Source organism: Aptenodytes forsteri, unplaced genomic scaffold, assembly GCF_000699145.1.
Source record: "Aptenodytes forsteri isolate BGI_AS27 unplaced genomic scaffold, ASM69914v1 Scaffold296, whole genome shotgun sequence".
Classification (NCBI taxonomy): Eukaryota; Metazoa; Chordata; class Aves; order Sphenisciformes; family Spheniscidae; genus Aptenodytes; species Aptenodytes forsteri.
Window position 1 is genome coordinate 2,788,963 of NW_008796181.1, and position 12,926 is coordinate 2,801,888.

Consider the following 12,926-nt stretch of genomic DNA (forward strand, 5'->3'; position numbering starts at 1 on the left):
GTATGGAATGTCCCTTTGGCCAGTTTGGGTCAGCTGTCCTGGCTGTGCCCCCTCCCGGCTTCTTGTGCACCTCCAGCCTTCTCAGTCGGTAGAGCATGGGAAGCTGAAAGGTCCTTGGCTAGTGTAAGCACTACTTAGCAACAACTAAAACATCAGTGTGTTATCAACATTATTCTCATCCTAAATCCAAAACACAGCGCTGTACCAGCTACTAAGAAGGAAATTAACTCTATACCTGCCAAAACCAGGACGGTAACGGTATAAGCTCAAGCAAACGATTTTCCTTAAGAGTAAGAATTGCAGAACTGGGGGTGAGTTGGGGACTGTAGCTTAGGTTTAGGATTTGGGCTTCAGATGGAGTTTAGGGTTGCATTTGTACAGTGAAGTAACCTGGAGGGGTGCAGGGGACCAAGCATAAGTGATCACTGCCGTGGTTTGTTAGCATGCTCCCAGGCATGGTTTTGGCCCATTACTAGCAGGACTGTCCCAGGAATGCTGCAGCAAAGCCTGGGGTTCAGAGTGGGCCAGGGACTGTTTTGGTAAAGAAGTTGTGATACGGTCATGCTGCACCGCAGTGTAAGAGGGTTTGGCTGTTGTGGGTGAGAGGTGTGCTCTGCCAATTCCCCTTGGGACCAGAGAACAGGTTTTGGTTTGCTTTTATTCACTGGTTTGTATTTACTTATGAAACCAGGAATGAAAGATTCAGGAGATGAGAAGAAGGGGAGAGAGACTAAGCAAAAAGATCTTGGCTGTACAGGCTGGGGAGAAGGGGACTTAGCTGGGAGAGAAAAGCCTTCATTCTGCGTCCTACTCCAAGAACTGCTAATGTCTTTTCATTTAAAAGCATTGTGTAAAATACAGGCCCACACTTACACGTTGTTTTTCCATTGCTCAACATCATTGTTAAAATTTGTATCAAAGAAGAATATTCCTTCTATAATTTTCCATTAAAATCTTGGCTACATACTATAGATGGAAACACAGCATTAGAGGCCCACGCATCAAATATGACTTGAGTATATTGGCTTTTGATCCTAGAAACAACAGAAAATTAAGATTCTCTTAAAGGTAAAATTATAAAATAATTAGCATCTTAATATAAATATTGCTAGAATAATGAATAATGCAATTGTGTTGTCTTTGAAACATCCATACATCAAACAATTTGTATTTTTGAAAACAATAAATGATTGGGGCTTGAAATAAAAGTTGTGTAAAAGATGTATAAAAGTAATCTGTGAATTTTAGCATCCAGAATAACTCTGGAGTTTGCATTTTACACACCTCCTACACTATACTTCGATTTTAATAGGAATACTCAGATGCTTGAGAAATCCAGCACCATAATCTGATTAATTTATGATGTATGGAAAAGATTAAAGGACTCAGGCATGCTACTAAAAATGTTGTTATTGACCTCAGTAAGGGTGGGTTCTGGCTTGAAACGGGGAGGAACTTTTCTCTCTTGTGAGATTCTACTGGCTTATTTAAGGGATACTTTTTTTTCTGCTGAACTCAACTTTTATGTAAAACACACATCGCTCGAGTCCCACGGAGGACAGAAATATGTGATTTTTACTGGTTCTTTACTAAATTCAGAGAGTGTTTTAGTGAGCACACAAAATAGATCTTATCATCACATATTCGTTACTTTGGACATTTTTCTTTGTTCAGTAAGTAAAAGCATTTTACATTGTGACTCATCATGAAGGTTCGTTAATTTTCATTACTTCTGAAATCCCATTATTATGGGCTCTGATCAAATGTTCTCTCCCAAAAAACCCCTCTGAATTGCCACTGCCGCCTCCTCCTCCCTGCAGTGCCATCCCACGCCATCCTCTTGCCCCTTGGTCTGTCCGTGTCCCTCGCTTCCCCATGTAACTCCGGGACTCGGGGGGTCAATCCTGTCTCTGACCGGGTTTGCTCAACTGCTCCCACGGCCGCAGGACCTTCAGGAGCTGTCACCTTGCAACCCTCATGCCAGCCAGGGACCTCATCTGAAATCCCATCATCCTGTAAGAAGTGATGATGAAAGAAACGTATTTGGAACAAAAAGCAGCTGATGTAATTCAGATAGTAATGGTAGATGGTGGTTGGCATGGTAGGTTGTACTTGAGAGTGCTTCTCTCTTTCTTTCTGTCTTTTTATTTCTCTATACATGCATGAAGCTTTGCTGTGTGTTAATGAGAGTTACGTATGTCGACCAACAGAGGAGCGACCCTCCCCTAGCCCCCAGCTGCTTTAATTCACACATGAATTCATATAATAATTACTGTATCGCCGAAGTGTTTGCAAGTAACCTGGCAAGGTAATTTTTACTTTCTTAGCACACTGTGCAATTTCTGCATCCTGAGTTTGATGGACACCTCAGGAGAGTGCAAAATGAAATTGATAAACCCATTTTCTTCCCCCCTGCTGTACACACCTTTTTCGTATTCCTCTTCCCACTGTCTCTGCAGTGTGGTGACCTCAAAACTTGGCTGTCTTAGCGGCTGTTTCTCACATTGTTCCCAAACAAATTATTTAGGAATTAAATTTTGTTCACCTCATGTTTTCCTTCCTGTACCACTTAGATACAAATTATTTTCAAACTAGATTACAGAAAAAAAAATGCCTAGGAGTTAGTAAAATATAATATTAAACAAAATTTCTAATGCTCTCTTTCTACCGAGGGAGATTAAACACCTCACTACTTCCCTTATCATAAATTCTTCCTTGGTGTTCAGAGTCATAAATTGAATTATATTTTCTTTTTTCCTGAAATATAGTTTCACTAAAAATTGTAATTGCCTTTTTACAAATGTAAGCAGAATGGCATTTTGTTGGAATTAGGGGAGACGACAAAGCTGAGAGGTGGTTTCTCCAGGCTCTCAAATCTTGCAGAGAAGCTTCTTTTCCCATTTCTTGAGATCATAATTCTTCAAGAAATAGAGTAGAGAGATGTCATCCTAGCATGCCTTGGCAACATCACCTTTTGCAGATGCTTTCTGCATGGGTATGAACTGTTTCAAGGCTTGTGTGTGTGTTGTATCTCGGTTTGGAGGGAGACAGTCTGTCAGAGCATTATCGTGGAAAAACTGAAGCTAAGCAGGTGCTGTGGCATAGAGGGGTCCTGAGATCAGTGATATAATCTGTGGCATTTGGGCTTGCCAAGCCTTTTCACAGTTCTGATGATAACACAGACTCTTATGGAATAGAATTCTAAGCATCAAACCAAGTTTTACTGGTGCCATGGCAGATATTTCACCTGAGGAGATGATTTGGTTCTGTTTTAGTGGATAAATGTGTGTGCTTATATCGAACACTGAAATAAAATCAAAGAAATGCTGTTGATTTTATGGGTTCTGTCACTATTGGAAATGGATCTTCAATTACGACTTGAATTACAGTAGCAGCTAAGGGCCCCTGTGAGGATTCGCAGTCCCACTGCGCCAGGTGCTATAAAACCAGCTAGGTTACAGCAGATGAATGAACCAAACTGATGGTGGGAAAGTGAAGATTAATAAGATGACATTAAATCAAGACCATCACAGTTCTTGGCTAAAAGTGTCTCTAATCACGTATGTTGTGTTGTCGTACACATGTACAATATTGCCATCTCACTTCATGTACAATATAGCCATCTCATTTCTCCTGGCCGTGAGTCAGAAGATGGCCATGCCCTTGGCTGGAGCCACGCTTGGTGCAACAGGTCCAGCTGGTGTTCGCAGCTTGAATTTTTGTCACCTTGAGCACAGGCTCCTGGCAGGATTTCAAAGTCCACGTTCCCAACTTCTAATTTACTTTGGAAATTCCACGTAGTCACTTTGTCCCTAAGCAGTAGGAATAATTTGGGAATGCTTCAAATGGCGACGCTGCTTATTTATTCGTTGTAAAGGGATAGGAGGATGTTGCAGTGTGGTTACTATACTTGGGTACAAAAGTCATGTGAGATGCCAGTTCAAAATATAGAGATGCTAAATTAATCTTTTAGTGCTGCTAGGTCTGGAGGGGATCCAAAACTGTTTCATCATAATACTCATAAAAATGATGGAAAGTTATTAAATATCCATTTCTGCAATACAGTACAACTAGGAATCCCAGATATTACTGTATTTAGTTCTTTTTACAGATTTTTTTTAATTTAGAAGTAGCACCGGGTTTCATTTCTAGCTGACACAGACTGGCTTTGCTCCAGTGGAGCCAATGATCTGTGTCAGTCATTGCTAGCTGAGGATCTGGTGCCTTCTTCTCTAAAACTGTGGAAGACCCATCATCTGTTAAAGCTAACAGTTAGGTGTAAGGTGCAGATGGCATTCATTTTCTCCTGTTGGCTTTCTAATAGAAACATGTAAGACTGAAAGCTCTATCAAAGCATAAAACATGCAAGGTTTATCTTTACAAAGGGCTGAGTGTTACGGATACAGACTTTTCCTCGCTCACTCTCAAACGCTCCATTAATGCCCAACCTCAAAGCATTTGCGTACGCGCACTTTGCAGAAAATTGTGAGAGGAGATGGAGCTACACGGCCAAAAGGAGTGGCTTTAGGGCATTCATAAAAGAGCCTCCCAGAAATGCAGGGCAGGATAGTGCATTACATTGTGTGCAGGGTAAAAGATTTTTCTCATGATCCTGGGGAGGAGACAGCAAAGATGTTAACTGTTATTAAGTCATTGCTCCCTATTAGTAAAAGCATTTATTATCAACAGAAGATGAAGAAAAACATAATGTAGTTGTCTTTCATCACCGCAACAGGCAGGATGGTTTTATCCCTCTGAATCTTTCTGTTGGGGTTTTGCAGGAAAGCCCACATACATGCCATGCCTCGTTTGTAAAAACAGACCAAGTTTTTATTCCTCTCACTCTAAAGTGTCACCTTTAGCATCTGAACAACTCAGTTTACTGTAGCCTCAGGCTCTCTGAGTCTATCTGCAAACCGATTGCTATTCAGCATCACGCTTCAGCTGGAGCACAGCTCAGGGTGGTCTGCAGCAGCAGGAGGAGAGGGAGGCGAGTGGGGAGGAGAAGGAAAGGAAATAAATTTAAAAAACCCCAAACAAAAGTAACTCAGCTTTAATTCAGAGGTGAGAAGGATGCAGTTACATGCTTATTATTGTTTATCTGTATTACGATACTGCCTAAGTTCTTTAGTGACTGAGGTTTCCACTGCGCCAGGCAGGGTACCGAACGTGATTCCTGCCCACGAAGAACCTCCATCCTAAATTAAGGATGAGGCAGGAGAGCAGCAGAGGATCCAGACAGGTGGAGGAGTGTGATGAGACAGTAAGGCAGTATCGATCAGCAATATAACCAGAGGTCTCAGCAAACCTCCTGCTGTAACCACTGCAATGCATCTAGTTTACTGCCATTATCGTTGCAATTACTCTTTATTTTTTGCAACACAAGGTTAATAATCTAACTGTATGGGTTACCTACTCTTTATTTCATTTGTTGTACTGTTTAGCAGTTATAATCTGCAGCAATTTTGTATTATAAAGAACTAATTAACAGCAAGATTATTTTTCCACTGAATGCCATAGAAGTTTTTGCCAGGGACAACAGCGTTCCCCATACCTTAATTCCTCAGCAAAGTTTTTATTTTGGGCCATGTTCTGAAACTGGTGAGCTGACTTGCCAGAGACTTTGCACTCACTATGTTACGTCATCAGGCAAAAGTTTTAATTCAGAACAAGGTAGCGTGAGGTGAAGATAGAGTACATATTCCTCAATTATCTGTGCGTTGACAAGCTTACTAGAAGATATTTCATTTACTGTGTTTGTGAGTGTGTAGTATTTCAGGTTACTTAGTTAAAATTTAGAAGCAAATCAAAAAAAGCAAGAAGCAGAGCTTGCAAGAATGGCAGGTATGGAAACCATACAAAACCTTGCTATAAACCCCATCCTGCTACCTCTGAAGCCAATAAGGGATCTTGCACCTGCTTTTGTTTCATACCATTAATTTCTTAGTTTTTTCCTTTTTTTTTTTTTTTCTGATTTACACTGGCATAACTGAGAGGAGAGCTCAGTCTTCTGTCTGCAGCCGTGGCCCAGTGTCGCCTGCTTCAGCAAGGGCCCTCGCATACAGCACATGTCTCTGGAATGTATATATTCCAGTATAATACACCTAGGTTTTGTTGTTATTGCACAAAAGTGGCAACTCCGTGTTGAAAAGAACTAAAAGGCCCACCATGACTATCCCTCTATTGATCCTTCAGAGAATTTGGTCCAGGACATATAGCTTTTATTAAATAATACCAATACTTGACAAGTGATGTCTATATTGTCCTTCTTTCATTTAGCAATATAGACATGGCTATTAGAAAAAAAAAAAAGAAGTTGTGGCTGATGAGTTTTTGTTTTAAGAAGCTATTATATTATTCTAATGTGGCCACCATGCTGGCAGACTGTTGGCAGGTTTCAAATAAACATGCCAGAAATAATTTTGTTGACAGCATCTTGGATTGGAGTACATCCAGCCTTCATCCATAACATGTCAGTACAGTGATTCTTTCACAGGCAGGAAAATATGTCATCACAGATCTGTATTTTAGAGACTTAAAATACTGTAGATGTCTGGATTTATGGCTTCAAAGTCAACTTCACAGGTTGGTAGCATTATTTTTCAATCATAAATGAAGATGAAAGTGATAACATTTACAGTTTTTAATATGCAGCATCAATGAAGTGTGCTTATGTTAAAACCTGTGGTAACATCTGTTTTACTTTCCTAATCCAAAATCAATTAAGGTTTTATGTAAGAGAAAGAAGGGGGTGGAAAACAAACAGCAAAGGAAAAAAGGAGAAAAAACAGGCTGAAGGGCCGTAGCTTGCTTGCAGAGGTCATGCAGGCGTTGTGTTAGTTCTTCAAGAGAAGCAGAGAGCAGGTGACTCCTACCGATGAGTGACTGTGTTTTAATGTTTCCTTTTATGCTGTTTTCAGTAGAATAATTTTGTCAGAGCAGAAATTGTGCGTGCTTGGTTTATTTCCATATGCTCAGGTTTCAGTATTAAAACCAAAGTGGTATCTTTAGGATTAACAGCCATGGTTCACAAAAGGTATCTGCTTGCTGGTTGGTTTAGATCTCTGTGTTTGCATCTGCAAGCTGGGATCTTTCAGGAATGGGCAAATTATAGCTTTGTGCTGTGCGTTGGAAACAAACCCTTTGAGGTGCCACTTCAAGAATATTATTTATGTGCTTGAATCTGTACCTGCCTAGGGCTTAATTAGACACCTCCTGGCTTTGGTCCCAAGCACAGAGGCTTTCCTGAGCAACGTGAATAGGCAGCTGATGTCCGCTGGGAACTCCTGTTGAAGAGGTGGGAGTTTGCTGCCAAGGGCATGGCGTATCATGGACCGGTGGTGAGGCTGTAATCTCCTGGAAGTAAAAGCTGGTCACAGTGACACAACAGCGTCCCTCTGGAATTAACAGAAATACAGATAGGAAAGATATAAGACGTCGGTGCTAGCATATATATGGTACGATGTGTGTGCGGCAGATTTACTGTAAGTGATTCCATCGAAAGAGACTTCAAATGACCAAGAAGAATAAAAAAGCTGCTTTCCAAACCTGTGCTGAATAAAACTGTTCACCTTTCTTTGAAATGTCATTTATCTCTTCTTGCTTTTTATCAGGGCAAATTTCCTGATGGAGTTTTGAAAATAAAGTGAAAACATTCCTTTCTGCTTCCTTGCAGTGTATTAAACCCCGAAGTTTTGCTTATGAATAGTTTTCCTCCTCTTGATACACTAGAAATTCCCAGTCTTTTTTGTTGTGATTTTGCTCGAATATTGATTGGATGACTGAAGAATTAATGGGATTATGGTGTGATAATGGATTCAGTGGAAGTATTGATATCCTGAAAGCTTAAGCACGTGTGTGGATTTCTATCACACTGGGACCCATTGATGGGGAAACCTCACTTAATGCGAGGTTTTATTAAGCTTTTGAACTACATCTGGGTTTGTAGATCTAATTCAAGTCTGTGAACTACTTTTTTCAATTTTAAAACTTCTGACCATTATGGGGGGGAGAGGGTTGTTAGATTATTTTCAGGAATGTGACTGTTGCCATCAGTCCTGTAGTGCTGCCTGCGTCTTACCTCTGTCCTTCAGATGCTGTTAGGGCTTGGCTGGGTAGAAGCACCGTGGTTTCTCAGCTGCTTCTCCTCAGTTCTCCTGTCATCCCTTTAGGTCCCACTGTGCCCTGCTGTGAAAGGAAGAATATTTCTGCCACTTACTAACAAGACCTGGATTCTTTTCCTGGCTTTATTTCTCAATTTGTATGTGACCCTGGGAAAGTCACAGACTCTCTTTTGAGCCTATTTGCATCACCTGAAAAATGGGGACCATAACAGTTTCCTAAAAAAGGTGTTAGAAGAGTAAATTAACATTTGTATTCGTGCTTAGGGTGAAGACACTATAAAAATGCAAGTATTTGTATTCTTTCTGTTTGCTTGTTGGCAAAATTGCATTTCTCAAGGCCTACTTTTCAGATTTTTCTCTGGTAAGAATAATAAACTATAAATTTGTTCCTTCTAATTATTTTTCATTTCAAATAGAAAGCCAAGTGCAAATGAGGGAAGGCAAGAAGGGGAGGGGTGCTAACCTCTACCCTTCTTTGCCAGAAGGAAGAGAACCATTGTGTCTTTTCCAGAACTAGAATAAATAATGAAATTCAGATGCTAACTCAGGTGTTTAATGCCTCAAACCTGGCTTTACATTGCAGATTTATAGCCTTTGTAATGGATAGATCCCCAAACGTATAGGAAGAAAGTCTCAACATTATCTTTTTCTGTGAAATGGATTCTTGATATGGAAAAAGTTGAAAAATATTTTCTAGTGTTTTCTGAAATCAAAACTGTGAGGTTTGCCTGATCTTCCTGTTCAGGCCATGTTGCTCTGTATGAGAAAAAGTTATGGTAAATGAAACAAACTCTCGGAATTACAGAAGAACTTAGTCTATTATAAAGCTTTTTATTTTCCTGAAAAAATTTAAAAAGGAAGAAAGAAGAATCTTTAAAGAAGTACCAGCAGGTCTGTCTTAGACCCACAATCCCTCATAATAAAGGAAACGAGGCAAAAAATCTAAACTGGTGAGGTTGACGAGGAGGAGGAGCATCCAGAGTCGTTCTGGCTGTGAGGCCAGATCCCTTGATTGAATTCAGCCTGCCAGGAAAGTGGAGTGCACTGATACTTCATACAGTTCCTGGGGATGCTTCAATGCGTGCATGAAATGCGTGCATGAAATCACATTTAATGCACAGTGCTAAGGGGAATCCAGCAAAAAGCATGAAGGGGATACAGTGCAATAAATATTTAAGATCTTGTGAATGCGAACACAGCACTTCATAAAAACCTCAGTCTTGAGAGCAGGGGTGCTGTATACATCATAGACAGAACATATGGTACAACCGCAGTGAAGTCAGAGCTAATCAGTGAATAGTGATGGCGCTTTTATTCTAAAGTTTTAAGGATGTGATTAAATTTAATGCATATGCTAGATGTGAAGCCTATCTTCATGTCCTTAGACCTACCAACCTAGGAATGCATGCAAGGTGGCCTGCGAGATGTGATGTTTTCTGGGAAAGCGGAAAAGTTCACCATGGGGATATCCTTATTGATTTTTATCTCCGTACATGCCCCTGTGAATTATTTATCTTCCTGTATTCTTCTCTGGCATCTTATTGTAAAAGTCTCTTGAAAGTTACTGTAAAGCTCTTTATTCCCAGACTTAATGAGGGTTGGTAGGAAATTGGCTTTTGATAAGTGAGTTTGGATGAGTGCTGGTGTGGGCCTCTGGTGCCCGTTATGCGAGGAGGCGGTGGGAAGTGCGGGATGCTACCGAGCATCCTATGGGTGCATTGCATTTATTCATTGTATAATCTGACTTGGGACGGATTCAATTGTACCGCAATGTATTATAATAGTATGAATTGTATTTAGCTTACGGGCTTCACCCACCATGGTTGCAGGGTGCATGTTGTGGTCCTGCGGACATACGTTGCTGTTTGGATTCTGTTGTTTGTTCCCTTGTCTAAGTGCCTTTTCTAAATGTTCATTTTCCTTTGATGTTTCTAGGAGCTGGTGGGGAGTAATCCTCCTCAAAGAAACTGGAAAGGAATTGCAATTGCCTTGCTTGTTATTCTCGTTATCTGCTCCCTGATTGTCACTTCTGTTATACTCCTGACACCAGGTATTTATAACCTTTAGCTCACTTCCATTCTGTTTTTCTTCTGTAATTTTACATTTCCAAGGGTAAAGGGATTGCAAACTGACTGCAAAGTCAACATCAAAGGAATTATCCTTCCTGTTCTTTAGCTTGATGTGAGCTGAGTTCAAGGCCATTCTTAGGTAGATTGTTTTAGAGTTTTATATTTCTATTCAAAGATAAGGGCTGCTGAGCTGAAGGTACAAGGGTGAAACTTGGTTGCCTAAACATAGATGGGAAGTGTCATTTAGATGTGCCAGGGTATGAGAGACATCTACATAGGGTAGTCAGGACACAGGACTTCCTGAAGTTCATGCCCACATGGAGCAGCAGCCACCAGTTGGGTGGCATATCCTAGGGCATCTAAAATGGCATTAGATGCCATTAGATGCCTGCTTAGGCATCTAAATCCCGTCCCATTCAGCTGTATTGATTTTTAAATCAGACCATAGTGTTCCAGCTTTACAAAGGAATTCCAGAGAACTATGTGCCAGATAGCACTTAAGCACAGCAAATAATAATAACTTCCCAATAAGGGATTCTTTAAATTAATCCCCTTACCAAGTTTCAACAAAGTTCTGTGCATGTAGCCTCTGTAAATTACTTCTCTTACAGTAGCTGCTGAGGTGGTAGGCTTGAATTTTAATGTATATCATTATGATTATTGATTATTACATATTTATACAGCCCTGTAAATTTCCATGACTACTTACAGAGTAGAAATAATGTGCTTTTGCGGCTCTGAGAAGCTTGTGATCTGAATATGAAAAGACAAATGAATGAGAGAAATGAGAGACGAGACATAGAAAAGAGAATTCAGTGTCAGAAAGGGTGAGCAGCTACAAAACACAGGTGAAGGCAGAAGGTCCCCTGCAGAGGGACACAGAGGAGAAGAAAAGGGGCTCCTTCTTGGATGAGTACATGAGAGTGTTTCTAGGGGACAGCAGGACAGAGAGCACAGAGCTGAGGAGGGGAACAGAGGCAGGGGAGAAATGAAACCGTAGGAAATGGAAGAACACAAGACAGTGACGTGGAAAAATGAGATGGAAGTTGTGGGGCAGAAATTTCTAGCTCGTAGCGTGTGAGCTGACATGCAATTCAGCAGATCTGGGCCACCTTCCCTGACGCAATTCTTATCCCACAGTCCTGCTGTATGGTAGACTGGAGACAGTGATAAATCAAGAAATACAGGACTCCACTGATTTAATTTGAAAATGAGTGAAACAATCACTATGTTATCCTTCTGGTTATTTAGCATCATGCCATGTTCAGTTTATTTCATGTTATCCTGAAGTTTTCAATGTAAATGGAAGTAGCTAATGGTCATGACAGAGTAATTAAATAATTAAATTAATTAAGGTTAAACTTAATTAAGGATCATTTTTTAAATTACTTTCGCTAGGGTTCTGATTTAACACCTTTGGACAGTGCAGTTCATCTCTGACATGTTTTGGGGCATGGTCTGTGGACTGTACTTACATCAGGCACCATTTATTTGCAGTGACAAATACCGTCCCTTACCCATTAGGTATGGAAATGTCGCCTTCTATTTTACAGAAGTGCAGTCCCAGACTTTCAAAAAATGCACGTGGAAGCCTAGATTCCTAAAACCATACTGTGGGCTTCAAGAAGCTGTCAGTGGCTCGCACTGTATAGATGAGACCATGGGTGCCACTTGCATTGAAGAGCAGGATTGCACATAGATGGATACATGGGGAGAAGCATAAACATACCTGTACAGTCCTAAATACAGTCTCAGTCACAAGTCTTTCCTTTTAGAAGACCACTTGTAATAATGATTTCTTTATAAGGATGGTCAGAATGATATCCGGTGAGGACTTAGCAGCTCTGGTTTCAGTTCTGGGGTCTACTATAGACCTCATTTAGGACTTCTGAACCCTACTCCCACCTCTCCATAAGAAAATCATACATAAAATCAGAAATTACTATTACGACTGTAGATACTGCAGTGCTGTTGTCCAGGTAAGTGCCTAGACAGAAAAGGTGTACTGAGCATGTTTGTATGCATACACATGTATACACGGAAATCACACAGTTATTAGTATGCAATTAGCAACGACTCCAAATAGCACCTTTGAGAGAGTCTCTGTGCTTAAAACTTAGCAATATGCAAAGTCATTTTCTATGCTAAAATTTCCATTCATGTTTTTTGAGATTTCTAATTACCTGAGTTGCTAAAACTGGGTTTGGGTTGTTTTCTTTTCCCTGCTGATGTTTCAGAACTGTCCCCTACATGCAAATACAAAAACTCTGAGCTCAATACTGCTTCTGTTTTTATTATGGATCCAGACTGCTTCATGGTGAGACTCTGCCAAGGGTAAAATAGACAGCTTAGGTTGCTGCTGTGGCTTGGCAGCAGCTGAGTTTAGTCTTCTCTTGGGACACGGGCTCTGGAGCATGTTACGAGGATGCACTATGGTACAGGGTAACAGGAGGCTCATTTCACAGGCGGTCCCCACCAGCCAGTGCTAAGTGAGACATTGAGGCTGGCTTGACAAACGTAAAAAGTATTACATTGCTAATCCTGACTGGGGATAACATGTCCCAACAAGGCAGGAGTGGGGAAGATACGGTCCCCACCAGCCAGTGCTAAGTGAGACATTGAGGCTGGCTTGACAAACGTAAAAAGTATTACATTGCTAATCCTGACTGGGGATAACATGTCCCAACAAGGCAGGAGTGGGGAAGATAGAGGAGCCTCTCCAAAAGGAAAAGCG

General features: G+C 40.7%; 1 protein-coding gene across 2 annotated transcripts in view; it reads left to right on the forward strand.

Annotated features, from left to right (window-relative positions):
* Nucleotides 1-12,926, forward strand: part of DPP6 (dipeptidyl peptidase like 6) — a 433,849-nt gene that overhangs the window by 234,067 nt on the left and 186,856 nt on the right. For both annotated transcript variants that reach the window (XM_009287806.1, XM_009287807.1), the window contains exon 2: nt 10,059-10,173. In XM_009287806.1, coding sequence (XP_009286081.1) covers nt 10,059-10,173 — 115 coding nt within the window. The remainder of the gene's footprint in view (nt 1-10,058; nt 10,174-12,926) is intronic.